The 27940-nt window shown below is 38.2% G+C and overlaps 4 protein-coding genes across 4 annotated transcripts in view; all 4 read left to right on the forward strand.

Moving 5' to 3' along the window:
- The first annotated feature begins 1501 nt into the window (after positions 1-1501).
- On the forward strand, positions 1502-12358 carry LOC122075481 (E3 ubiquitin-protein ligase SIS3). The gene is made up of 10 exons (XM_042640519.1): positions 1502-1794; positions 1941-1979; positions 2170-2236; positions 2372-2445; positions 4756-4894; positions 4985-5077; positions 6119-6184; positions 8628-8747; positions 11160-11273; positions 11787-12358. The coding sequence occupies exons 1-10, from the start codon at positions 1766-1768 to the stop codon at positions 12186-12188; spliced, it is 1143 nt and encodes a 380-aa protein (XP_042496453.1). The 5' UTR covers positions 1502-1765; the 3' UTR covers positions 12189-12358.
- A 480-nt stretch (positions 12359-12838) lies between these two features.
- LOC122075480 (protein EXECUTER 2, chloroplastic-like) lies at positions 12839-21486 on the forward strand. Its single transcript, XM_042640518.1, has 11 exons — positions 12839-13599; positions 15675-15791; positions 15878-15943; positions 16816-16922; positions 17001-17082; positions 17695-18381; positions 19335-19461; positions 19597-19766; positions 19853-19927; positions 20294-20386; positions 21084-21486. Exons 1-11 carry the CDS (start codon positions 13339-13341, stop codon positions 21183-21185), a joined length of 1887 nt encoding a protein of 628 aa, XP_042496452.1. The 5' UTR covers positions 12839-13338; the 3' UTR covers positions 21186-21486.
- Positions 21487-23613: 2127 nt separating this feature from the next.
- Positions 23614-25687, forward strand: LOC122075644 (CASP-like protein 4A3). The gene is made up of 3 exons (XM_042640750.1): positions 23614-24705; positions 24964-25099; positions 25208-25687. Exons 1-3 carry the CDS (start codon positions 23900-23902, stop codon positions 25400-25402), a joined length of 1137 nt encoding a protein of 378 aa, XP_042496684.1. The 5' UTR covers positions 23614-23899; the 3' UTR covers positions 25403-25687.
- Positions 25688-27307: 1620 nt separating this feature from the next.
- The window catches only part of LOC122075670 (2-methylene-furan-3-one reductase), a 2889-nt gene continuing 2256 nt past the window's right edge, over positions 27308-27940 (forward strand). Inside the window, exon 1 of the mRNA XM_042640789.1 lies at positions 27308-27766. Within this exon, the coding sequence (XP_042496723.1) occupies positions 27362-27766 (405 nt within the window). The 5' untranslated portion in view covers positions 27308-27361. The remainder of the gene's footprint in view (positions 27767-27940) is intronic.

Here is a 27940-nt window from a genome sequence, read left to right on the forward strand (position 1 = left end):
TTAAAATATTCTTTTAACGATTCTCCTTTTAGTGATTCTTCAATCTCTCACATGCACAAATAAGGATGTGTGCTGATCACATGGGACTGTGTGCTCCCTCAGGTGCTAGTTTGTGTGCACATGAAGGATTGAAAGAAAATCATTGGAAGTGATCCAGATATTGATGGCTTCACTCGTAAGACGTGGGTTACTATAATTTTCCTATACTTACATCTTGTTTATCAATACTTCTCTACGTTTAGAATCAGAATATGATAAATTATTAATTGGCTTCATTAGCTTGATTTGGTTTTGATAAATGGTTTCAGTTCAAAATTCACACCATGACCTAAAAAAACATGCTTATCTTTGTTTCAACTTAACCAAAACAGCCTAGTCCACCTCACAGGTCGTGGGATCGAACCCTGTCGTATATATTGTGTATGTGGATTAGTTGAGGTATGCGTAAGCTGACCTGGACACTTTAGTTTAAAAAAAAAACCTTGGTCCACCTCTACCCATTGTGATGAAAATGAGGGAGAAACAGTTGAAATTTAAGTACCATAGATCATTGGGATTCTTGTGTGCATAAAAAGGAAGAGATGAGTTATAAACCTTCATTTTTTTTTTTTGGGTTTTTTATTCTTCTAATTTAAAAATAAAAATTGTAGTTAAAATAATAGAGGGAGTACAATGTTTTAAGGATCACAGACATGCATAGGCGTTTTGTTTAGAAGAGTTTGGGGGGCCTAATTTGGCCAAAAGAGCTGATTCATTAGGTTTAAGACAAAAGGTTACAATTTGTAAAATATTATATATATATATATTAAAAAATCAAGGATTTTACCATAAAAATAAAATAAAAACAAAGATACTATATTCAAAGGTCACAAGGTAGTAAGTGTTGTAAATCCTTCAAATTACTCCAAACTTCTTTAATATTTTATCCCTTCAACTTAGCCTGCTTTGCCTCAAATAAGAGACCTTTTATATACCTACATGTTGACCAACGTTTTTGGATAATATTAAAAAAAAAAAATAAAAAAATCTTTGTTTACAATAGGAATCCTCTAGTTACCATGAGTTTAGGCAACTCCTTCTCCATTGATGTGGCATGAATTAGACGAAAGAGACAAAAAAGGAGATCGATAGCTACTTTAATATGAAAAATGGAGAAATCTTAATACCTTTTGCTTTGATTTATCCATTCGGAATCATGGTTTTAAAAACAGTGCCGATACCGATCCAGATTACCCGTATCAAGCTGAATCGGATAGTTAGTCAGAAATTAGAATCGCTCCACCAGGCCACGATACTCCGAAAGGAATTGCCCGATGAACCCGATATATATATATACCGTTTTTTAAAACTTAACGAACTTAAAGAATTGTATATTACCAATTAAAATCACATGGCATTACCTGTAATTCCGTACTTAACAACCCCTAGGTCCCACCCACAAAGAAGAGAATCCTAGTTCTCATTTACTTTCCTCTTTTTATTCATTTATTGAGAACCAAACTAAGCCTAAGTAACGGAAAAATTCTTGAGAGAGTGAGGATCGAGGTTGCTGCTTTCCGATACACAGTTAGACATACGAGAAAAAGGGTAACTAACTGCTTTGCTCCCTCTTCCAATGTCGTTGTCTCGGAGCTGTTCTCTTCTTATTTCAAATTCATCTCTTCACTTCTCTACTGTTCATCTTCTGTGAAAATTTCCGCGAATCAACTTGGAGGAAACCGATCCATAGTCTAAGCGGTTTGGGGTTTTGATGTAGTTCGAAGGAATGGCCATCAGAGGCGTAGATTTCAAGTGGTGAGTTTCAATCTTTCGTTGGAAATGTGAGAACTGTTCATTTAAAGAAATTTCAGTACGTTTTCCTCTTCATTTTGTTAATTTTCTTTGATTTTATATGTCGTACTAGGGTTTTATTGCGATTCATTTTGTGGTTTCTTTTGCAGGTATGATGGTTTCTTCTTGTCAATGCTCGCGACAAGTGTGTATCCTCGTTATTGATCTTGATGTTATCATTTTTCTTGCCACTGTAACTTACTTCTTTTTTGTGCACACACTGTTTTAGTTAAGCATTTGTAAGGTTAAGAAAATTTTGTATTTTCTCTCTTCGGAAACTTGAACTTGATCTGTCACTCTCTTAGATTGTGTTTTATTCTTTAACGATATGTTTAATAGAATCATTGTTTCGATCAATTGGAAGCGTTATCATCTCTGTATTCACCCTTTGCATATATGGATTGTGGTGAGCTTTCGGCTCTTGAAAATACACCATTGACTTCTGCAGTCATTGAAGATTTTATTATTGGGATTTTCAGAGGATTCATAAGTTTTGATCTGTTACATTTGTACTTTCTTCTGCTGGTGGTTGTTGTTACAGGTTGACTATACAACTGTCTTTGTTTTCCGGCTATTAATGTTTGTCGACAATGGCCTAGCTGCGGGGATGGGTTTGTAAGTGTTCCCACTTTATGCTGCTAATGTTATCGTGATTGATGTTCACCATAGTTTACTTAGCATGCTCTATTTGTACCAACATGAAAATTATGTACATGATGAGATTAAATTTTTTTTATTTTCTCTCTTTCTTACATTGCTTGTCGCAGTCAATTTATATAGTGTCATTCCTTAGATTTAGTTGTCTAAGATGTCAGGTCATCATTGGTACAAAGAAGCGTTTGTGTGTGCGTGATAAATTAAATAGGACAGTTCCCCGTAACACCTGTTTAACAACGTTTCGATTAGATTGAGCTGCATGCATTATTTTGGTTTTAGTTTGGGCTTCTTATGTTGCTGAGCTCTTGCATTATAATTTATTAGTGGTCTATTGGTGACCTAGTCCTACATTAATGGTGGTATTGCAAAAAACTAGGCCACTAAGAGACAACTGGTATCCTAACTCCCAATAGGATCACCCGATACTGAGAACAGTAGGTTATGCCACCTTTGAATTTTTATGCACTTACACTGGTGAAGACCTCTTATTAATTATTGATTTTGACAAAGGAAAGGCCTGGAAACCTTTTTTTATCTCAAAGGATATCGAACTCTTCAAATCCTGGATTCATACCTGATCCGAGTTGAATGATGGGACTCCAAATTTCGGTGAAGAACTGTTGGATTCTCGTCAAATCAGGGCCTCTTAGGGCTTGATTCATGATCCCCCCTGAGGAGCTTCCTTTGGGTTCTTTATATAGACATTTGCAGGAAGTTCACTTGACTTTTGAGACTGGCGTGTTGGAAGACGTTGCTGTCCCCCTTCTGGGTGTGTGTCAACGCATTTTTTACTGGGGCCATTGAATGTGAATGATTTTCTTCTTTAAGGAGAGGCACTCATTCACTGATAAACATAATCTGAATATAAGGCTATGACCATGATTTAAAGTATCTCCAATATCGATACCGATACGATACCCTCCGATTCATATCTTAAATTTAGCCGACTGATACAACGACTGATACCGATACTTTAATCCTTGGCTATGACATAATTTTAACTGTATGGATAAAATTTGTTGTACATTTGTTCCGGTCTCTACTGTGGTTTGTTAGTCATTTTTGTACTAGCTGTTTTATTTTCAAATTATTTCTTCAAATTAGAGAAAAAAAGAGAATAGTGATTGTGGGAATTCTTTTCCATTTTTTTTGGGGGGGGGGGGTGTTGAGAATTCTGATTTCCAGAGTGTTCATACACTGGTCAAAAGTGTTCACTTCAAGGTCTTCTGAATGTTTTACGTATGCATACTATTTTCTAGAAGAGACGTTACAACTTGGGTAATGGTTAGCTACTTCTCACAGTCTATTGGCAGGTAGATGAACATTTCCCTGTTGACGTCTTCCCAAGTTTCTGATTTACGTATGCATACTATTTTCTAGAAGAGACGTTACAACTTGGGTATTGGTTAGCTACTTCTTGCAGTCTATTGGCAGGTAGATGAACATTTCCCTGTTGAGGTCTTCCCAAGTTTATGATCAAGGCTTGGTCAGAGAAAGGATGGTGTTTTTTCTAGTATGGAGTTAGTCTGAAAATAGTTTCAGTTCATTTTGTCTGATCGGAGTGAATTAGAAGATCTTCATAAATGTTGACTGGAAATGTTAATTTTAGAAAGTTCTTACCTCTATTATTGCACAATCCTCAATTTTTCCATTCAGTTCTTTCTCTCTCTCTCTCTCTCTCTCTCTCACACACACACACACACACACACACGCGCGCGCGCGCGCGCGCACCCACACACACACATACATACACAGACAGTAGAGTTAATAATATACAAGGAAGTCTTTACAAATATACATCATTATCTGTAAAAAAAATATAATTACTACTGTTTCACGAAAGTGTATCGATCTGCAGAAGTCAATCCTATAGACTCCACGACCTCTGTATCTACATGGTTGCTAACTCCATCAAACTCCTATGTGGTTACCTTGCCCGGTGGTCCAAGTCTACCAGAATATACAACATGAAAACTGAACCTTACCTTTTCCTCTGCTGTACCCCTAATAACATATGGTTCCTAAATCTAAATCTTTTTAATTATCAGTTGATAGAGTTAAAAGTTTTGACTTTAATTCCTTTTAGATTTGTTACATTGTTTTTATATCATGCTTAATATCCTTTTCATAAACTATTTGTTACTCGTAAAAGTTGCTTTTATGTTCAATTTGGAGGAAATTATTTAGACATTCTCGTGTTTCATGTATGGATTGTGAATAATATGATTCAACGCCCCCCTGTTCCGGTTCCATCTTACATGATACCAGGGATCTTGGGTGGCAGCAAAGATATGCTCGTTTCTGTGGAAGAATTGTGGTTCTTTCAATTCTTTCACTGCTACTTTATCCGTTCCTTTGGGCTTGGACTGTAATTGGGACCCTTTGGTTTACAAGTGCAAGAAGCTGTGTAAGTTTCTGAATACTTTTTCTACAGGTAGAGAACATAAGTTGCAAACAAAGGTTCATTTACATGTGCTTCATTATTTGTTACTTCCAGTTGCCTGAGGAAGGTCAGAAATGGGGTTTCCTTATTTGGTTGCTTTTCAGCTATTGTGGTCTCATTTGCATTGCCTGCATCTCTAAAGGAAAGGTTAGTTGCTTCCCAATCGATCCAATGTTTTCTTATCATTATTGATGAGTGAATAATCAGGTTGACTTCATAGAAATTTTTTTTGGGGATGCTCCACATTATCTATTGATTATGATGATATACCATTGCTGGAAGAGGAAATGCACAGCATCTTATTATTTGGTTAGCTGGAGTGATATCTGCTGAATATGGGACTGGATAATTGCATTATACCTCCATAGAAGATAGCAAGAAACACAATTATAGTTACAAGACCTATGGTCTGGGCCACATATTCATTTGACTGCCCTTCCACCCCCACCCCCCAAAGAAGAGGAAAAGAACCTATTAGCTTTTCTAAGGAATGTACAGATAGTTACAAAATCTTATGACTCATCATTCTCATTCTTTATTTTTTTTTTCCATTCGCAATTTAATAGCTAGGTGACATCCAATGGAGGGATCTGATTTTTAAACATGAGATTTTGAGTTTCAACTTTCAAAGACCCAAAATCATCTATATGGTTCTCTGGTCAAGACCAAGAAGCTTTGCGATGCAATGGTGACCAAAGTATGCCATTCGACATTCATGAGCTCACTACAATTGCATGCCAGTTTCCTGATTACATGGAAAGGTTTGCATGAACTGAAATCGTTAATGGATATGTCTCTTCTATTCGATGAGAATTTTTTTTGGAGGCCTGAAAATCCTGAAAGGAAACAAGAGAAAATAGGGAAATTCGAGTTTGATCAAGTCCCAAAAAGTACTGGTTGTTTTATGGTATGGAAAGGTTGGCTGGTTCAGATTTCCTCCAAATCTTTCATACTGTCACCATCCTCCCCTGCAAAGTTCATCCTTCCCACTCAGCCATGACCCAACAACTCTGCCCATTGATATCTTTCCTCATGATTGAATGACAATCTTGTAGGATGGGTGTAATTTGTTGATTCCCATGACTTTATTACTCCAAATGATTTGATTTGATCAGTGTGCTTGTGTTCTAAACAGTTCTGTTACCTTTGATATATTGACCCTAATTGATACTTTTTTTTCCTGGTTAGTGGTTGGCACGAAGGCAAGCACACCAGCTACGTGCTCAACAAGGGATTCCGATTTCAGAACATGGTGTAAGTTTTAAAATTCCTTGGGTTCGATTTTTCATTTAGTCCTGTAGTGCTTTTGTGAAACTTTCCTTTTAGTTAGTGGTTTCCTTTTGTGTGAACTTTAACGCTTTTCTACAACCTAGAAGGAAATATTCCTTTAAACAACCTTAGAAATTTCTAAATACCACATTAATCAGTTTGAACTAGAATTACGATGTTGTGGAGGGTTTGAATGTTTTATTCAACTATATACTGCATTCTATATGTATCACTTGCATGGAAAAATATTCTGCCTTAAAAAATTCTGCTATTGCAGTCTGTAGTTTAGACATTAGAAAGAGAAGAAATGTGACCCAAAAGCGAAATTTTTTAACAGAATGGTTTCCTGGTCTGCGTAGTCCAGATGATGTCTCTGGACTGGCACTGGAATTTTGTGAATAAGTGGACCCCAAGGTCCCTTGCTTACATGTGAAGTTTCAGCCCAGACAGAGTTCGCCAAGTGGCAAAATAAAGCATGGGAAAATATAAGACTATCGAGATGGTGCATGCCAATACATGGTGTGCATGATTGAATTTGATTCTGAAATCTGACGCATGACAATACCAACCATTCTTTAGATGACTAATGGTGGAAAATGCAAAATCACTCTTACATGTGTCACGAAATGGCTTGCATTCAATAGGTTTCACAGTGAACTTGCAGTCTGGGAAATCTTTTGCCTCCAGTGGAACACCATTATTCTAGATGCACTGACACACCTGGCCCTTCTGATAAAATGGAGATATCTCCAGGAGTGGATACATCCTCCAATGGAACACCATTTTTCCAGATGTGTTGACACACCTGGCCCTTCTGATAAAATGGAGATATCTCCAGGAGCCACCATCAGACATCTCTATCCATTTGATAACAGGTAAAACAAAGCAACATTCTCCACCCCGTGTCAGTAGTTTTTTTCCCCTGCGGCCTGCGCATGTAAGTAAAAAATTAAACGTTGCAAAGGTTTATTTATTTATTTATTTTTTATTGTGGTCTATCCTAACCACCCAATGGGACTTTAACTACAGCTACATGAGAGAGGTTGGGGGAACATTACAAAGGTTAGTGATGGAACTTGTCTCAATGGGGTCCTCCCTTCCAAAAGCACTATGGGTGTGTTGGAAGCTTTTCAAGAGAAATAATTCTACCTTACTAAAGGCTTTTGACTTTCTCATATCATTGTCTACTTGGTGTTCAAGATGAACGTAAACTTCTAAATTTTGACGGACTTGGTATGCTTGTTTTGTTTTCCCTCAAAATTATATTTTATGTGAAAATTTTACTCCATGCAAAAATTGTCTTGTTATATATATATATATATATACACACACACACACACATTGCATTTTATGTCGAATCAAGCAGTGGAAAATCCTATTTTAAAGGAAAATTTTCCTTTTTTGTGTTTTTAATGGAACCTAGTGGAGCCTTAAATTAAAAAAAAAACCGATGAGATTCCTCCATGTAAGATGGTTCACACTGTTCCCCTAACCATTCCCCCGTCCAAAAAAAAAAAAAAAAGGAAAAAGAGCACATAAAAAAGGGGCTTGGGATTGCTGGTCGGCACGACCATGGTCAGTCACTTGCTTTTTGGGGCATTTTGGACCCATGGTCTCAATTTTTAGGGTATTTTCGGACATTCATAAATATGGGGTGAAGAGTAACATGGACTAATGATAGAAAAAAGATTCCATTTTGGCATCGCCAACCAGCAATCTTTTCTCCTAAATACATTAATAAAGTCCACTCTCAGACTTTTAGAATGATTCTCATTGGTTTTGATAGAATTGAGATTTGAGAAAGAATTTTATATATCTGGGAATAGGGAACTGTTTAAGCAAGCATGCTAGAATTGATAGATAAACTCATTTTAAATAAGCTTGGCCGTTTTATATGAACCAAGGAGCAGAAGTTTATTCAGAAAATGAACTCAAATTTACTTATCCCACCTGTTTGGGGTCACCCACATTAGTCTTGTGTTCTGCCAATTAACTATATCTAGGCCCATATGTTCTTACCAGTTCAAAACAACACTGTTATTTCTCTTCTGATATCAGCTCAGTTCTTAATTTCTATTGCTGAATAAGAAAACGCAGCATGTGTTGTGTCGGTGAATTACTTTCTTTCCCTTCATTTCTTCCCCAAACCCAGGCCTACATGATGAGTAGCACAAATCAGTGAAAGGCCAAAATGGATGTGGGTTGAGGTGGTGAGAAAAGCCTGGATGAATTATGGTTTGGAAGAAGGCAAGGCCCTTGATTTAGTGTAGTGGTGGAACTTGCATTTCTTCAGTTTTGTTCTTTTCTTGATGAGCAAACTGTATTGCTGATTTCTACGGAGAAAGTTTCCTGCTATTTGGCTTCTTGTTCATGTTTCTGGAACCAGATCATGTTTATTCAAAAGGTCATTTTTTTTTTTCTGTTTCAGGTTTTGGTTGACATGATTCGGGTACCTGATTGGGCTTTTGAAGCTGCTGGTCAGGAGATGAGAGGGATGGGCCAAGATACGGCTGGTTACCATCCAGGACTTTACTTGACTGCAACCCAGGTAATTGTTATTAGGTGTTAGCACTGGTGTTCTCCTTAATTGTAGTTGTGATGGGCCCCTGGTTTGTTGTTGGATATCCTTTTAGTAAACATGAGAACCACGTTTGGCTCTACATTTGACTTATGTTTAGATTTTGTTTTATGGAGCTCTACTATCGGGGCTTTGACTAGCACCTGGAGAATTAGTGAAGTTGATGCAGGATGAAACACCATCCTGGGGGTAATGTGCTTGCTATATATGAGCAATGATGACAAAAATCATTTAAAGCAACTTCTATTAAAATATTATGTGAATGAGAATTTCTGGAATGCACCTGTGCAAAAATTCTAGATTAACTTTAAAACAATGGCCATTGAAATAATTTCAAAGCCTACTGTGCCGGCATTGAAGAAGAGAAAAGAAGAACCAAAGGCAAGAGAGAGTGGCCTGACTTAAATAAAATAAGGAGATGGCTGCCCCTCCCCTTCCCTCATGAAAGGTGGCATGTTGATCCTCTACTAGTGCTCCCATTGGTCCCCGTGCTGGTGCAGAGGCCACACTGCCTTATAGGGAGCCCTCTCCCATAAGATGATTACAACTTTACCCATAACTCACCACATACTACCAGATATACCCCAGAACAGTCGTAACACCTAATAACACGTAACAGCCATTTCTCACGTCTTCCTTAGATATTGTCCAATATCCACACACTAATAGAGATGATACTTACACCTTTCTATTTCCTTCTTGTGAGGTTTTTTTTTTTCTTGAACTCCTCACAAATCACTGTTTTACCATTCATAAAACTAAACTACTGTTTTAGTGCCCCAGTGTCACTTATCCTCTTTGGGTTTAAGTCTCTATCTTGTGTTCCATGCTTGTCTATGATCACCTCCCTCAGTTGTTCGAGAGACTCAATGCTAAACCAACAAAGCTATTTCTCAAAGAGCGCTTTGCTTTTTGGATCGTCTCTAAGCCCCTATTTCATGGGCTTGCAAGCCCATTTAGATCTGACAAGGTGAAACTTCCTTGGTTTACTTTTCCTCTTCTTTTCCTTTGCTTCAACTCCTCTTAGAAAGTACAGATGAGCCTCTTTATCTTCTTAGACCACCAAAGATGGGCTCAATAGGATCTAGGTAAGATAAACTGGAATGCCATGGCGTGGGCTTGAATAAATGCAATCGTCCCTGTCCCTCATTGAGTGGAATATTTCCTTCTACTTTGATAATCCGATATTCCTGCATTGTAGCCTCCTGTTTGTTCTCTTCAGCAAGAGGGAGTATAGCTAAGCTGTCAATTTGTGACTGTTTTCTATTGATTCCAGCATTTTTTCGGCCTCCTTCAACTGGGATGATTAAGCTCAATTTTGATGGGACCTCTAAGGGAAATTTGGGTCCTAGAGGTATTGCGGAGGCATTCTTGGATCAAAATGCCTAATCTATCGGGTATTTTCAGGTGTAATTGGCAGATCTGATTCTTTATTTGTGGAGTTGGACTTTGTTGTGATTTGGAGGTTTCTATCTATTTTGGAATAGGGTAGATTTTGTTATTGAATGTGACGTCTCCCTAGTCATCAAATGGTTGGAGATGAGAGAAGGGAGGTGGTCTTTGCCGTTCTCTTTATCTTATTAAGATCTGTAGTGCTATAAATAGGCTTCCGTTTTTTCTATATAAATAAAGTTCCATTCTGTCAAAGAAGTAAGGGAAAAGTTTTCCTTCACTATAGAGTAGGGTTCATCCATCATCCTAGGGTCATTAATACTCCCCCCTTCTTATCGGACAAATTCGATTATACCCCCACCACCCTTGTGCAACCCTCTCAACACCATTCGAAGGCATCGATCAAGGTATTCTCCCTTGACCCTTTTTTTTTTTTTTAATCCTGAATATTATCTGGGACCCGAGATAGCCCCTAGAATTTTATTAAAACTGAAACTGATAATAAAAAGACAAGGGGGGGACATAAGCCGCCTTACCCCAACCCAGGAGAGACAAGTCACACTATCACTCTCAAAACCCAAAAGAAAACCCTTATCAAATAAACTATTACATTCTAAAGACTGGTAAACCAGCTTTGTCCTCTCGAATGATGCAAATAAGATCACCTGGAAGGGGATCATCACCATAGAAAATCAAATTTATTGTAGACTCACAAGCAAAATTAGCTAACCAATCCGCTGCTCGTGGCTTTGTCCTCTCGAATATTCTCCCTTGACCGTGGCTGAAGGAAAACTAGGTTTAAGAAATAATATAAAATGTTGTCTTAAAATACCAATCTGTAAAAATAATGGTCTTCTTGAATTGATTCTTTTGATTCCCTTATTGGCTGATCCAGATATGTTATTACTTGGTTATGTTGCATATCTAGTGTTAACTCCTTTCATGATTCTGATAGAGCTGTGGTTTTCTGTGTTGGTTGGTTGCACGCAGAGAGAAGCAGTGGAGGCACTTATACAGGAACTTCCCAAGTTTAGGCTAAAAGCTGTTCCAACTGATTGCAGTGAATGCCCTATCTGCCTTGAAGAGTTCAGTGTAGGTAATGAGGTAGGTATTTCCTTAATTAGGAGTTACTCTATCATCCATAACTCCCAGTTCTGTACAAATGTCAGTTTGGAAGTTTCATCAGCGTCTTCTCTTTCACAATAAAGGGGCATTGTGATTGGTGAATTACCACCAGTCAATATGGATCCTTCCGAAGAGTGATTACATACTGTTGATCTTGCCCATGGTTCACATGTTTGTTTCTGGTCTGGTCTGGTCTAATGGCTTCTTTCCCTCTCACAGCCTACAAATGGTGGCACTTAGAATACTCTGGCCATCTTTTTTATCTATCCATCTGACCTGCTTGATTGACTTTGCCTATGTAAGCAGTGGATTTATGTACTTTCAACTACTGTATTATAGGATCACATCCAAGTTGTTGCACCCAGGTGGTTCTAACCTGTGATAGCATGAGTGAAGTGTGGGAGGGATTATGATATGTATCGTTTTTTGCTTTCTTTTATGTAAGAATTTTGGAACTCTTGAGCTCCAAGTCTCTTACTAGAACTGGTGCAGGTTCGTGGGCTTCCCTGTGCTCACAATTTCCATGTGGAATGCATTGATGAGTGGCTTCGGCTGAATGTAAAGTGTCCACGTTGCCGATGCTCTGTCTTCCCTAACCTTGACCTCAGTGCCCTCTCCAACCTCCAAGCTGATTCTGGGCGGACGTCTGCCAGTGTTGTGACCACCACACGCTATGTGCGAGCTCAGCCTGTTGGCCAGAGTTATCTGTTGAGGTTGCAGGGTCTGCTCAGACCAATCCGAACAGAGAATGTACCAGACAATGGTGTGGAAAGTGCCTTGGAAGCTGCTGAGGAAGGAAGATTGGCAACTGTCACTCAAGATCCCATCAGCATTACTCCTGCACCATTGAGGGAATGCATGGTTGTTGATCAGTCAACCCAGCTTCAACATTAATAGTACCCAATTCATATAGCCTTGTGCTTTTTTTGTTTTTTTGGGGTGGGGGGTGTTACCTGTTCATCTCATGCCTCGGCGCACTATTTTTACTGAGTTTATACAGAAGGAATAGTCATTAACAGTTCTCATAAGCGGAATGTAGGGAATGAAATTCCTATTGATGGCTCTGATTGATTGCAAGGAAAATAAAGGAAAGGGAAGTGAAGTCAAATCAATACTAAAGAGGAAATTTTCTAATTAATACCTCATCTTAAATCTGGATATAAAAATTTGGAAGAAGCGTCCCTCTTTGTCAGTTTGGGGAGAAATTTGCATGTCACACCACTGGCAGTGCGAAGACTGGTATTAACTGCATCAGTCATGAGATTGAGAGTAAGAGTGTCGGTGTGGGTCTAACATCCATGGTTTTAGGTATTGATATTGGATTAGTTGTCTATCAGTGAGATATGCTGGTAAGGTATAAGGGTAAAGTGGTCTAAAATTTTATTTTTCAAGATTAGATAAATACATCCGATCCCAATCCCGATCCCGATCCCGATCCCGATCCCGATCAATACCAATAGGAGCTTTAAAACCTTGATCGCGTCTTATTAAATGTTGATCAGTAATCCAGTTTTTTTCTGGCGAATAGAGAATCTCTTCACTCACGGAATTGGCGACGATTGACCTATGGACCCATTTCCTCAAAAATTTCAACCGTGACCATTAGGTTAGAATTTTCTGTTCCACAAGAAAGAAAAGCGAAAGAAGATTGGTAAATGCTGGAGTGGTGGCCTGTGATCCTGTCAAATCGAGCAGAGACCGAGAGAGATGCTCGGGTGTTGGGTTTATATATAAAATGGATGCCTATGGCTAATGCATATCCGATTTTGCTGTCAAAAGTCTTTGTCGATTATAGGCCACATGGTCCTTCCATGCTCTCACAGTTCGCATAAACGAGTTTTGGCGTTTGGCCTTTGTTTCTTAGCCATGTCTTCAATCTTAATGGCACGGAAGATGAAAATCGGATAAGGAGAAAGTTTTGTACTCTGGGTATATGCCCTTCCCGGTGTTTATCAGTTTCAAATAAATCCCATCTAAATTCTCAGAAGAGAAAGGGGTAAAGTGAGGAGAGAGAGGAAGGGAGCAGCAGCAATTCATAGTAGATATGGTGGTTGTTCAGACATGGGGCGTCCGGATCGCAACCCCGATGCCACAGTTCAGAAACTCGTGTTTTGATTTCTCTGCCAAGAAAGGAAGTAATCAGAGCTATCTGCGTTCGGTTCTTCGCAAACCCATTTGGGGGAACTGCCGTGGTTCTAAGCTTTCTTGCCGTTGTAGCAGCTCTTCTTCGAATTGGGATTGGAATCAATGGACTCGTAATTTCTCCGAAATTGAACAGGCCGAGAGCTTCGTGTCGGTGCTCAAGGTAACCAACCCATTTCGTTTTCTTTTTTTAATTTTTCGGAATATTTTTTTTACCAGTTTCAGTGCTTCTAATTGAAGAGTTCTGTTGAATTCCTTTCCCGGTTTCTAGTAGAAAAGTTCATTTGATTCTAAATCAAAATTTTGACTAGTTAAAGGCTTGATGCGTAACTTTTTAATTTCTAATTGCTACCATGTGGTTATCATTCTGAAGATTGGAAACAGTTATAATTTCCCATGTACTGTAAGCAGTGAGGAGAATTGTGGCATTGAGACCGGAAGGAAACTAAACTTCTTCTCACTTTTCAGAAAGTGCCTTGTGCTAATGCTTTCCTAGTTTCTAGTTTTCAGTTTTCGTCACAATCAATTAAGAAGTGCTGGGTTTGAACAGTGCTTTTAAGCTTGAGTAGGATGTACACTATGGAGATAACAAACCCAAAAGTTCAAGCGAAAGGCTACTCGATCTTTCCTACCTTCATGAAACTTATGTATTGGCATATGTCCCTTTCTCACTTAAAATTGAAATTGGAGTGGTTCTAGGCATGAATGCTAAGTCCCTAATAAAATACCTAATATGGGTCAGGGTTGAACCCTCTAGCCAGCCCAAAATTTCAAAAACCAGTAAAACCACCTTTGATCGAGATTCTTTTTGGCGGGTGTAGAAGTATCAAAACTAAAGTATCATCAAATTTGTACAACCCTAGATATGATTCCGGAGAGGTGCAGTCACGCTGGTTTTGGAGACTGGCCGCTGGGTTTCATTGATTTGCAAATTTTAAAACAGCTTAACTCTCCATGTTACTTCATGACTCCAACAGATTTCGTCCACAAATAAGATATTAACTATTCTATGATGATAGAACAGGAGAACACTTGCTCACTTCTAAAATTAAAAGAACTAGCAGTCGGGACTTTTAGCAGCAGTAATGACCATGAAGCAAATTAACTATTGACATGGGGTCTAAAGGGTTCCTATTAGATGGAGGCAAGATAAATTCTTAATTAATGAAAAAAAGGAAGCTGAAACTATTCTCATACACGAGATTTACCAAGGAATCTTCTACCAAAAAAAAAAAGATTTACCAAGGAATCTCAATATATAGATTTTGCATAGTCTACTTCTAATAAGATTAAACTTTTTCATTATTCTAATTTTATCAACTTCTTTGAGTGCTTTCATACCCCCTGAAAAAATTACATAGCAACTCAGTTGACTTTAACTTTCTAATCTAGCTTGAATTCACAATAGCTGAGTCTCAATTGAAAAACTAAATAAGCTTTCAAAAACTGTGACAAGATCTGTCAAGCCAGAAAGTTTTGGCTTCTGAAAAAATTTCTTAGAGAAAAGTGATGGAACACTTTTGGACACGTTGCTTATGTGCATCACTTTTGGTGAGGGTACTGTAAACTTTGATTCCGTGCACACTTGTGAGCTTCATAAAATCAGCTCCTATGGAGCCAGTATTGCCACTCATAAATCCATATTGCCAATACAAGTAATATCAAGAAATTATTGGATGCTTTTTTCTCAATCCCTTCATGGTTATGTGTTTTGTTAATTGGCCCATTAGTTGTTTCCATTTGCCGTGGGATTGACATCCCTTTGAATGATGTACTTTGACCACAATCTTATTAAATATTCTTCAGATTCTCAACTGCAACCCCTAAGAACACTATCCCATATTGTACATTGTAAAAATTTTCCATTCCCTTCATAAATACTGCTTATCCATTGAAACATTCATGAGAAGGAATTCATTGCATATGAAAGTATGAAACGATCTTTGCTGTTTGGACCTGGTCTAAATTGCACAATCATCGGTTTTGATGTTTCTATCCCTAAGCCACCTGATTCTGTATATCAGTTGTGAGAGCTAACCTGTTAGAAATTAACTATTTCTCCCATAGTTACTAGATTATGCAAATCAAATATTTGTGATATGTACCCGTGGGAAAAGCTCGATTCATATGAAATATTTATGACTCTAATAATATACTTAAGGAATATATTATCTGCCATACCAAATATATCATGCAGCTTCTTCTATAAATCTTCTTACTTTTAGTTTCTTTTTGTAGTTTCAACTAGAAGATGCAATTGAGAAAGAGGACTTCCAGGAAGCTGCAAAACTGAAAGACGCTATTGCAGAAGCAACATCAAAGGATGCTGTGGCGGAGATTTTGTCTCAACTGAAGGTTTGGTTATGTATAAATCAGAAGTTATGTTGGGGAACTAGCATGGCGTTTATTAAATTTTTGTTTCTGTTTCTGTTTATGGGCAGAATGCCATTGATGAGGAGCGTTATCATGATGCATCAAGGTTGTGTAGGCTTAGTGGAAGCGGGCTGGTAATTTCTTAATCATCTTTTTTTTTTTTTTTTGGTAAAGGTAATTTCTTAAATCATCATTACTACAACTATGCTCCATATTAACTTAACTTCCAGTTTTATATCTCTTCAACAAATAGCAATTCGGTCACTCAAGAAGTGCCTGAAAATATTTTTTGAGTGTAGCATTACAAAAGGCAATTCACTTGACTTTGATGTGGTGCATATTTCATCCCCAAATCATTCAGAGTTTAAACTCCAAAACTTAGAGAGTATTATATGTCGCTGGAAATTGGTAGATGTGCCAAAATCTATTTGGTTGTGTTTGAATGTATATTGTTTGTATATCTCATGTTTAGGCATGATCTGGATTTTCAAACCCAGGATTGCATTGGGGGGCAACTGCACGATATGTCTGAGTCATCAAATGTGGCAAAATAATTTGTTATATCTTCTCTCCTCTTGAAGCCACACCTAAATTAACACTCACTCAAACACACATACACGCCCTCGATTTTCTATTCATTTCTTATCTTGTCTTTTTCTGGTTTTGCGACTCATCAATCTCAAAATCCTCATCTCGGCAAAACTCAGAACAAAAATAGAGGTATGGATGGATTGGATCCAGAGCATTTGCCAAACCTAGGCTTGCACCCACACTTTTATTTTTTGTGTTAAATGCAGTTGAGTTAGGTGAAATGAGGTTCTAGGTATCACAGGTCCTCACTAGTTTCACACCTTTATATGTACTTTGTAGTAGCAATGGTTTCAATGGAATTTCTTGAACAAATTAATATAATGATTACATTTGATTGTGATGCATAGAATGCCATATGAATCTGCACTTAATTATTTCCTAATGAGCGTCAGTGTACATTTTTATTTATTTGCAGGTAGGTTGGTGGTTTGGTTGTTCCAAGGATTCTGATGATCCTTTTGGAAGAGTGGTACGAATAACCCCTGGTGTTGGCAGATTTGTGGCGAGGTGTTACAGTCCAAGGTAGAAATCTTTCTGCTTCAGACTTGTTTCTGACCTACCATAAACCACCATTGATAATTGTTTGTTTCGCTGTTTCAGACAATTAGTTACAGGATCTCCTGGGACGCCGTTGTTTGAAATTTTTGTCATCAAAGATGCAGATGAGAGTTATACAATGCAGGTGCTGTTAGGTTTTCTATTATATTATTTGTTTGTTGCATCTAATCTAGGTTTTTAGTGCTCAATGTGAAGGTTGTGCTTGTAAACATGTCGTCATTCTAATAGGAATCTGCCTAGACTATGTTTTTCTAGGCCTAATCATTGCAAGGAGAACCAACAGAATTGGGTTGATTCATATTAACATGGCTGATACACAGATATCTTCCCTGTCTTGGTTGATACTATGTGACTTAATCATATATGCTTATGCGTGTGGCAGCCTTTGAGAAGTGGCTCGAAGATTTGCTGAGAAAGATTTTTAATTGAGTTGCTCTTTATGCAAGTTGAGGAAATCTGTACATGCCCAATTTGTGGGAAGTGAAGAATATCTGCAAATGATATATGGTACACGTGCATGTAGGAGAGTCATAGTGGGTGATGTAGTAGTGTGGTAGCCATCTTACTAATTGCATTTTTTTTATGGCTAGAAGGGAATTCTTTAACAGTCCAGTTAAAGAATTATCTTGGCTGATATTGGGTCTTGTTTGTTTACTGTCTACGGTAGTTTTGCTAGTGGTGAGTGCTTGCCGTTGCCAGTTATGCCAATCACACCTGACATTGCATCTCTGGACAGGTTGTATCCTTGCAGAAGGCCAAAGGAAATCCGACAAATTCCTCATCAGCATCAAAATTGACTGATGAGCTATCCACTGTTGGCATCAAGAGCTCACACATAGAAGGCATTCCAGTGAATGAAGAAGATAAGGTGGAGAGACATGAAGAGAAGAATGTAAATATTAAGGATGCTAATGAAGAAGGCATAAGTAGTGTTATTAGTTTTCTTAAAGATAAAATTCCAGGATTGAAACTCAAAGTCATGAACATTAAAGTTCCTGAGGAGACAACAGGGGGTAGTGCCAATATGGAGCAGTTAATGCAGGAAAGTAATGAGACTGTAAGTTCTGCTGAAAATTCTGAAGATGAAGCTGGCAATGTGGATGATATCCAGCCTGATGAGATTGCTATTGGAGAAGATACAGACACAAGGGAAGAGGGAAAGAATATGGCTATGAAGTTTTTTATTGGTGGGGTTTTACATAATATGGAAGATATTCCTTCTAAGGATGAGTATGTTCGCTTCCCAGCTGAAATAATAGATATGAAGAGGGATTCCTTTGTGCTTCATGTTCCAAGTAGAAGTAAGGATGCTGATGTAGCAGAGAATATAGTGCCTGAGGTCAAAGTGGCTGCAGTTGCAGCTCAGGGTGTTTCTGAGCTCATGCCTCATGATGTTGCCAAAGCATTTTTGAATGTAGATAAGGTGAGATTAGCACAGGTTTAGTACTTTTTATTTGGATGCATGCCTCTTGATGTTACCAAAGTTTTTTTTTGGTAGTTAAGGTGAGGTTAGTACAGATAATACTTATTATTTTGATTTAGAACAATTAGCTCTTAGGTGTTTATAACGATCTAATTTTGGTACTGTTGCAAAGGCAGTACCTGCAATTGTGAAGAGAAAGGAGAGAAGAGAGAGAGTGAAGTGCAACAGAAGGGAATCCAACCTGCCACGATAGGATTCAGTACTTCTGGCTTCCTCGTTTATTTATAAATCAGCAAAGTAGAGTCTTAGTAGTTAGTAGGAAACCTGCTATGATTCCAACACCTAATTACAATCTAATACAAGGAAATAACAAACGAAAATAAACACTAATACTAATCACTGACAACTAAACTTAGACTCAACTTAGAGACAAACCTAAACTTTACAACTCAACATAACTTATCGTAACCTTTAACAGATAACTTTTACCTGCTTGGGATTCTAAAAATATGTGTCAAGAACATAGCTTTTTCCCTTGGTAACCAACAGTTTTAAGTTATTATGGTCTGGAAATGACAACGGATGTAAACTTCTATCTAATCTTGGTACTTTTTACCTGCTTGGGATTCTAAAAACGTGTCAGGAACATACTCTTTCCCTTTGGTAACCAACCGTTTAGGTTACTATGGTTCGGAAATGGTTACAGATGTTCGGGGAAATCACTTCAAGTTAATAGGCTTGCTTTGTCTTATTTGTGTAATCAACTCTACTCTTATGCTACATACATATTTACTTATCTTATTCTTCTTATTCTTTTTTTTTTTTTTTCCCTCATCATCTTGTGGGACACTATTTTAAGGTTCCTATAATGGTTAAACTGCAACTTCCCTCTCTTCTTGTTGTCTAGTGTTCTTTGTTGTGAATTGACTTGATCAATTGCTAACTTAATTTAGGTTTCTAAAGATGTTCGTGAGATTGTCAAGCTTGCTGTTACTCGGGCCCAAAAGTGGAACACAATTTCTGGAGATACAACTTTTAGTCGGATCATGACTTCCAAAGATAATTTAGACCCCTTTGATGGTAAGTTTTACCAGGCCTTGATTGATTTCCTATGTAATTATTTAACTCCTCTTAGGAATAATACCCTTGCTTCTCAATGTCATTGGTTTCCTATTTAATGGTTAAATGGTATATTTGGCTTTTTATTAAGCCCAGGCTTGTATGTGGGAGCATTTGGCCCTTACGGTACTGAGGTCGTACAGCTGAAACGAAAATTTGGTCACTGGCATGGGGTGGATGACACAGATGAGTGTTCAGATGTCGAGTTTTTTGAATATGTTGAGGCAGTAAAGTTGACTGGAGATCTAAATGTTCCTGCTGGCCAGGTTCATAACTATTTAACTTTGTTTGATCGTTACTGTCTATATTTATAAACATATATTTATTTATTAACATCTTTTTCTTCTACCAGGTTACATTTCGTGCTAAAATTGGGAAAGGGTGTCGTACATCCAACCAGGGGATGTATCCAGATGAGCTGGGAGTGGTATTCACTATTCAATTGGTGGCTTTTTTTTAATTTATTCACAGCCACTTTTGGTTCTTTTCCTCTCACTTTCCCCCTTCTATTCCTTAAATTTACCTCTAAAATAACATCATGCTGCATTTTCGAAATGTTGAGCATTGGTGAATTATATCTTCAAATAGGGCAAATGAAGCAATTTTTAGTTTCTTTAGGAGGAAATCATGTCATTTCAGTAACTCAAACAAATAACAGTATAGTATGGGGTTACTACATTTGGTTTTATATGGTTCTATGTTTTCTCTTCCTAAGGTTGCTCCATCCGCCACTTTTCCTATCTGTGTGTCGGTCTCTTTGGATATGGCAACTGATTTAAAGCTTTAAATTCAGGTTGCTAGTTACAAAGGTCAAGGAAGAATAGCTGAATTTGGGTTCCGAAATCCACAATGGGTTGATGGTGAACTACTCCAGCTGAAGGGCAAGGTAAAGAAATCTACGGGAATTAAGTTGTTTCAATATTACATAAAACATTGTGACATAAAACTTTGTGTGAGGTCCATACTTCCTCACATCCAGTTTCCATTTTGTCGGATTTGCATCGCTCTGGACTTATCTCTCATGTTGATTGCCAGTGCCAAAAATTACAGACCATCCACCTCTTCAATGTTGACCAAATCTGTCAATATGTTCTCACTGACTACATGAATTAGTCCTTTGTATCATTTGATAATTTCGCTTTTTCCTGTTACAACCAATCTGTGAGACAGCATTGATTTGATGATGGATGTGAGGATGTTAGTCTCAGTGACTGCACATTGACCAATTATTGGAATATGCTTACCTATATTTCTCTTCTTCGGATCATCATTGTGTTATATATATATTGTTTTGATAGTTGGCCCTAAGGAGATTTGTACTCATGCCTCTCAATTGTGAGGTGTTGATCCTTGCCATCTGAGCTATCGCCTTGGGGTTAAAAGGCAAGCTTGTCAATTGTCTCCTTCACAGTTTTATCTATTCATGGAGTTGAAATTTCTGGATAGAAAGGTGATTTCAGAGACGTTAAGAATAAGTGAATGAATACTGGAAGTTGGAGTGGCGTGTGAACAGGAGGTTGGTTGGAAAATGCAAATTGATATAACCACGATTTTCTCATAATACCTATCTTGTGATTTTTCAGGGCTTGGGTCCATATGTTAAAGGCGCAGATCTTGGGTTTCTTTATGTTGTTTCCGAGCAGAGTTTCCTGGTGCTGTTCAACCGCCTGAAGCTACCGGAGTGAGGCTATGTATCTTTTGTTTTTTACATGTTATGGGATCCCTGTTCAAAAAACATGTGGTCTCTTATGACGACGTATCACATACAGAGCAGAGGCTTGGGATACTTGAGGCATGTTTTGATGAGAGAAGAAGGTAGCTTTCTCTCTGACAAAATGTGATTTCTTAGTGTGACATCAGTATGTAATTGTATGTCTTTATGTTCTATTGGCTAGGGGTTTCCACCCTGCCTGAGGTGTGTATCATATTGCGGCTGACATAACATAATACCAAAGTGCCATATAGAAAAACTCAAAATTGTATTCATCCTATTGACTTGTTTTCTGTACTTTCCTCGATTTCAAAAGGATGTGCAACTGGATAGGTCTGCTTGGCTGCAGGTGCAGGTACTCAATGATCTGATGGTACTCCCATCTTGGATTTTCCAAGTACAAAACTAGAATAGATTTTCTTTTTCTTGGCTTCCAAACATAGCCTCAAGTCAGGAACTGCATGAGCAGAGGTGGTCAAGAGGCAGTGCCTGGGTTTTGATTGACATGGCTGGTGATTTCAACCAGAGGGATAGTTCAACCAGTTGGTCTTGAGTCATGTTGCTGGTTCCGTTCAAACCACCCCCCCCTCCCACAAAAAATAAAATAATAATTGATTGATGAGGTTGCCAGGGTCATCTATCAAGTGGTGGACACTCTGTCATGCAGACTGCAGGGTGCTCAACCTAAAATTCCACAACTTTAAATAATCGAAAGAGAGTGAAAATTGTCCCAAATCCTTCTTGTTTTAGCTACCTCTTTCTTTCTGTGTCGGGGAAAAGAGAGTGTGGGAGGTATAAACTGGAATCTATGCCTTTTCCCTCAGAAGAAAGCTTATGATCAAAGAAACCTGGGAGACTTTTTTGGTTGGATGTTAATAAATCTAGGTATCTGCAACTTTTCATCACTGGCAACAAAATGTTTTATCTTTTTGTTTTGCTTTTGTTTTGGGGGTATTCGAATCCAACTTTGGCTCTCCTTTCACTTTGTAGATGTAAATATTTAGCAATGGTGAAACCTATTGCTAAAAGGACTTGGTGTTTACTCTGGCTATAATAGCTGAGCAGCACAGTTGATGTGTATAGTGAGAGCATTGAAGATGACTCCAATACTGCATGCAGTATAGATTTTCTTTTCTTCAGACTTTTCCTTTGGGATTACCAGCAAATCTTTGGTTTGTTTATTATAATTAGTTAATTAATTTGGGCATTTGAGGTTGCTCACGCTGCATTACAAAGCCATGTACAAAGGAACCTTTTTGGTTTTTTTTTTTTTAATTATTTTTTGGTAAGGAAGGAACCTTTATGTTTTGATCATTGCATTTGTTAGGCTCATAAAATTACTAGAATGTTAATCTAGTGGGTCACAAAAAATTATTTAAATTTCTTAAAGCTCACATGTCAATGAGGAGGGGGATTCATAGAATTCGTAGTCCTCTCAATTGGTTTTGTTAGCATTTCTCTGATGAAGAAAATGAAAGATTAAAAATTTCATAATTTGTTTAAGTAAATAGATCAATTTGGATAGGAATCAGTAATGACCGATTTCAATTATAGATGTTCCAAAACAGTTGATTATAGGATTTTTGGGACTGATTTCCGTAGAAACACGACCTTAAAATGATGCAAAAAAGAATAGAAAAACAAGAACAAGTAATCACATAATGTGCATAGATTTACAAGGTTTGACAAGATTGCCTATGTTTTCGATGAGATGAAATCTTACTTCACTATCAATGGAGAATAGGATTACATATCTCGTTCTCATGTTTCTCTCAAAATGCATTTAGAAAAAAAAAAAAATTTATTACAAATATATTGTGAAACCCTATATTAAAAATTTTAAAAAATACTTATATAATCTTAAAAAAAAAAAAATTACCACAGATGGAATTCAAGATATTGTACCTCAACAATTTTAATATGATATGAATCAAAACGATAGAAACCTATTCAACCTTCCATCCCGAATTTAAAATCCTTGCCATGTGAGGAATTTATGCAAACTTTTAGTAATAGCTGAATACAAAGGCAACTTTTTTTTTTTTTTTGTTCGAAGAATGCAAAGGTTGTGTACACCCCTAAAAAACGAGAACACCACAAAGTAAGAGGAATTTAGTAGATGTAATGGACCGTACATATAACATCTCTATTATTAATCATCCTTTCTTACCTTCCACATTGCAAAAAGATAGCCGTCCATATATATATATATATATATATATATACATGATGCACAAACCCATGAGTCGCCATTGAAAGAAAAATCTCTCTGACCTGTATGATATTTAACTTTAAGAATACTTTAGTCGACTCTGGGTTGGAGGAGTGGGGCCTACCTTATATATATATATATATAACATTTCTACACTAATTGTTGCTCTCTGTGAAACATAAACACATCAAACAGAGAAGAAGGAAGTGAAGGGAGAGTGGACAGAATCTTTTGGGCCAAGTAAGCGTTTTTTACTTCTCCAGTGGACCACTCAGCCAATAGGGACTTTTGGGTATTCTTTTTCCTTGTGGGTTCGCAAGAAGAGAAGGGAAGAGAAGACCTTAGCTTTTCCAGTACACTTAAGAGCCAAGACTTGGAAGGACTCACAGAGAAGCTTACTGGAGGAGAAAGGGGAAAGGAAGAGAGTAACAGAAACGATTACAGGGAGGGAGAGAGGGATTTAACAGGAAGAAGGAATGGCAGCGAAGCCAAATCCAAAAGGGATAGAGACGAAGATGGATTCGTCGACCCTTCGCGCACACCTAGAAGAAGAGAAATACAGTTCTGCTCCTGAGAGTCCAGAAGAGAATAATCGAAGGGAGAAGTCTCCTTTTTCTCCTCCTCCTCCTCTTTCTCCTCCTCCTACTACTACTCGTTTATCCTCCGGATCTTCTCATGAGAGCCCAGTAGAGAATAATCAACGGGAGAAGTCTAATTCTCCTCCTCGTCCTCGTGTAACCTTTGGTTCTGCTCATGAGAGCCCAGCAGAGAATAATCAACGGGAGAAGTCTTCTTCTCCTCTAACCCTTCCTCCACCATCCAAGGCACTAGTGGTCGCCGATCGATACTCCAATGATCATGGGTCATTTCCCCTACTACCTACAAAGGAATTACCGCCGCCGGAAGCCCAATCGCAGCCGCAGCCACAACAGCGAAACGTGGGGGTGAAGCCGGCTTCGCCGGTGGTGATGGTGAATAGGTCGATGAGGGAGGAGATGGGCATGGTGACCAAGGTGGATCCTGGTGGGGTTGGTGATGGAGGAGGAGTAGTAGACGGTTTTGGGCATGGAACAGAAGATGGAGTATGGGATCGAGGAGACCGGAGATCCAGGGGGGTACCGTCGATTCTGCTGAGGTCAAAAAGAGAGGCGATGGTGAAGAGGGCAGCTTTGGTGATTAGGGTATGTGAAGTGGTGTTCTGCTTAGTTTCCTTCTCTGTAATGGGCGCCGACAAGACTCGTGGCTGGGCTGGTGATTCCTTCGATCGATACAAAGAATACAGGTACTACAGTTCGATTCTATCTTCCATTTTTATCAATTTTGTTCAATTTTTTTTATCAAAATTTGTTCAATTCTGCAAGTAAAGATCCAATTTTGGATCTCATTTTTGATTGGTTTTGATTCTTGAGTCTCTCTGACTCTATTGCTCAGTTTTTTCTTCATTTTGAGTAGATTAGTTTAGTCAATGAGATCAATTAATTTGGTTTTAAACTCTTTTTATCTGTAATTAATTAAGAAGATTTGGAGATTACTATGGCAGGTATTGTATATCGGTGAATATCATAGGGTTTGTGTACGCGGGATTTCAAGCGTATGATATGGCCTATCATATCATCACCGGCAAGCATGTCATCCGTCATCCACTTCGCTTCCACATAAACTTTGCCCTTGATCAGGCAAGTCCTCCACTCCTCTTCTTTATCAGTGTGTCTTGAGGGGTATTTTAGGAATATGCGTAATATTGGTACAATTTTGAACATGTATGTATGTGTATGTATGTGCAGATGATGACTTATCTGTTGATATCGGCATCATCATCAGCAGCTACTAGGGTGGATGACTGGGTATCAAACTGGGGGAAGGACGAGTTCACAGCCATGGCCAGTGCCTCCATAGCTATGTCTTTCCTTGCATTTTTCTCCTTTGGCATCAGTTCCCTCATCTCTGGATACCTCCTCTGCACCCGCAATTTTACCTGACCTAATTCCACTATTTACCACCACCACCTCCTCCACCTCTTCCTCCTCTTCCCATTGTCTGTAATCTTTATATTATCCCTTTTTCTATAGATCTAATAAAGTTGAAATAGAGAAGCTCTAATTGCTGAAGCTACAGGAGAATTCTACAGTTATATGTATAGAGAGAGAGAGAGAGAGAGAGAGAGAGAGAGAGAGAGAGAGATATTTGAATTCTTAATGTATGATGATGTTTGGATTGTACATAACTTTGTTTCTTCTCTAGTTGAATGAGTGATCTTTCCTTAACATGGTTTTGGATTATCCTCCTGCATTCCTAACTGTTCATGTTTCTCATTTAGTCCCATGGGACTAATCAAGTCGAAGGCCTGAATATTCATCGATAATAAAAATAAATAAATAAATAAATAAAAATAGTGAAAGTTGGACTAATCAAGACCATGCATTTCTAGCTTAATTCATTTATGAGAAATAGTGCTAAACAATCCTGAAGCTTTTGTATCATGTATGTGATCCATCCGGATTGTAAGAGTGACTCTTGTAAATATATAAACATATGGAATTAAAAAAAAAAAAAAAAAAAAAAAAAAATCTCCCAATGCGATTCCATCCTTATTGGTGGAGTCTCGTTAGTATGTATCATGGGTTCAAGAATTGGGAATCGGAATGATAAATCAGCAATTTAGGTCACTATCGGTCATGGTTGATCTCGATTTTGGTTGATGCTTTACGTTTCATTTATGCCAAGAAACTCTAGGATCAGCAAATGAAACTCTAAAAACAGTGAGTTTTCATATCTGAAGGTTAATATTAGGGTTCTAGGGAAGGCCAATTTCAATTGGATCCTCGATTCCGCGTTTGAAACGCTGGCATACACGTAGAGAAAAACATATCCCTCACGTGAGTGTGGGGATCCATCCCCATGCCTTTTCGGATCCCTAAACTCTCTCCTTCTTCACCATTAGAGTTCCCTTATAGATGAAATCTTAGTGTATTGGGGGAGATTCTCCCACATTGGAACCTTATCTCATATACATATATGTATATACGGTTAGATAAGAAAATGGAAAGATGCATTCTGTCCAGTAAACTCGGTCTATCTCTCTCCTCCCCCAGTAGGAGCCAGAGATATCATTTCACAAAGGAGAGAGAGAGAGAGAGAGAGAGAGAGAGAGAGAGAGATGACACATTGGAATGATGGTGTAGACCAGGCACCCGGATAGAAAACATGTCGCCTAAAATGATGGGAGAAGGTTTCCCAAGTTGCAAATGTAGGAAAAATCTCCCACATCATATCAAATGTGACGCAACTCTTTAATAAATAAGATAAGTGACATGAGATTATGGTTGTTCTTTAAAAAAGAAAAAATTATGATCATTACAACTTACAAAACAAAGGTTAATTAAATCAAATCCTATTACAAAGCAAAAGGTAAGAAAGTTTAATTAGTTTCTTACTAATAGTGGCAAGATAGGAATTTTAAGTAATATTAAAGAGGTCGGGATGGGTCGAGCTACAATGAGTCGTTTCAAGTCGAACTTATAAACGTGTTGGTTCGATCGGGTGCCCAACGGGAGCCCGACACGTTTATTAATTGGACTGATCTAGGTCAGGCTGTAAACAGGTCTTGCTCGGTCAAGCCTACTAGTGTTTACTCAGAATTGACACCCCTAGATACAGATATAGAGAGAGGGATGGCACGTAGAAGGGAAGTAACGGATCTACACGCTAGTTGTGTAGAATAGCAACTCCCATGCTAATTGCCCAACCCAGGCCCAAATCAACGGTCTGCAGTACGTAATCCGGATCAGTGTAACAAAATATCCGCTAACATGCGCAGAAAGTTGAAGAGGGTGCGCCTTGCGCACCGACTGTGATATCCAGCCAACTGTCATACTTCTCGAAGTCGTTTAAGAACAGTAAAGCAGGAAGAGATAAGCCAGGTGAAGTGAAACAGAGGAATGGAAGCTCTTCTCACCACCACAACCCTCTCTCTCTCCTCCTCTAAGCCACACTCTGCTCTCAAATCAACTTTCTCTTTCTCCTCCACATTCGTAGAATGCATCGGGCGAAGGATTGACGCATCGTCATCACCTTCTCTTCCTCTTAGATTCAAAGTCTCTGCTAATTCCCAAGCTGCTCCTGCTTCCATGGAGACATCTGCAACTTCTCCCATACCATCAGAAATGAAGGCTTGGCTCTATGGGGAGTACGGAAAAGTCGATGTTCTCAAATTGGATTCCAAAGTTTCGGTGCCTGATGTGAAGGAGGACCAAGTACTGCTTAAGGTTGTGGCTGCGGCGCTTAACCCTGTTGATGCCAAGAGAAGACAGGGCAAGTTTAAGGCTACTGATTCACCTCTGCCTGTAAGTCCTTCCTGTTGTCAATTTTCATTTATTCCTTTCAAGTTTTCTTAGTTTCTTCTTCTTTTCCACTTGCTGTGTGCTTACTTTTTCTCTATGCCTATTCACTCTGTTTCTTAATTTCTGTGTTGAACATTGGTTCTTTGATTTCCCGTCTTGGTTTTTTTTTTTTTTTTT

Source organism: Macadamia integrifolia, chromosome 4 (genome assembly GCF_013358625.1).
Source record: "Macadamia integrifolia cultivar HAES 741 chromosome 4, SCU_Mint_v3, whole genome shotgun sequence".
Classification (NCBI taxonomy): Eukaryota; Viridiplantae; Streptophyta; class Magnoliopsida; order Proteales; family Proteaceae; genus Macadamia; species Macadamia integrifolia.

Bases quoted from the DNA above. Each gene is read 5' to 3' on its own strand.
- LOC122075481 (XM_042640519.1), top strand. From the start codon at position 1,766: ATGGCCATCAGAGGCGTAGATTTCAAGTG. The intron at 1,980-2,169 runs GTATCCTCGTTA...TATGTTTAATAG, and splicing joins TCAATGCTCGCGACAAGTGT to AATCATTGTTTCGATCAATT. The intron at 2,446-4,755 runs GTAAGTGTTCCC...ACATGATACCAG, and splicing joins CTAGCTGCGGGGATGGGTTT to GGATCTTGGGTGGCAGCAAA.
- LOC122075480 (XM_042640518.1), top strand. From the start codon at position 13,339: ATGGTGGTTGTTCAGACATGGGGCGTCCGGATCGCAACCCCGATGCCA. The intron at 13,600-15,674 runs GTAACCAACCCA...TTCTTTTTGTAG, and splicing joins GCTTCGTGTCGGTGCTCAAG to TTTCAACTAGAAGATGCAAT. The intron at 19,462-19,596 runs GTAAGTTTTACC...TATTAAGCCCAG, and splicing joins TAATTTAGACCCCTTTGATG to GCTTGTATGTGGGAGCATTT.
- LOC122075644 (XM_042640750.1), top strand. From the start codon at position 23,900: ATGGCAGCGAAGCCAAATCCAAAAGGGATAGAGACGAAGATGGATTCG. The intron at 24,706-24,963 runs GTACTACAGTTC...TTACTATGGCAG, and splicing joins GATCGATACAAAGAATACAG to GTATTGTATATCGGTGAATA. The intron at 25,100-25,207 runs GCAAGTCCTCCA...ATGTATGTGCAG, and splicing joins TAAACTTTGCCCTTGATCAG to ATGATGACTTATCTGTTGAT.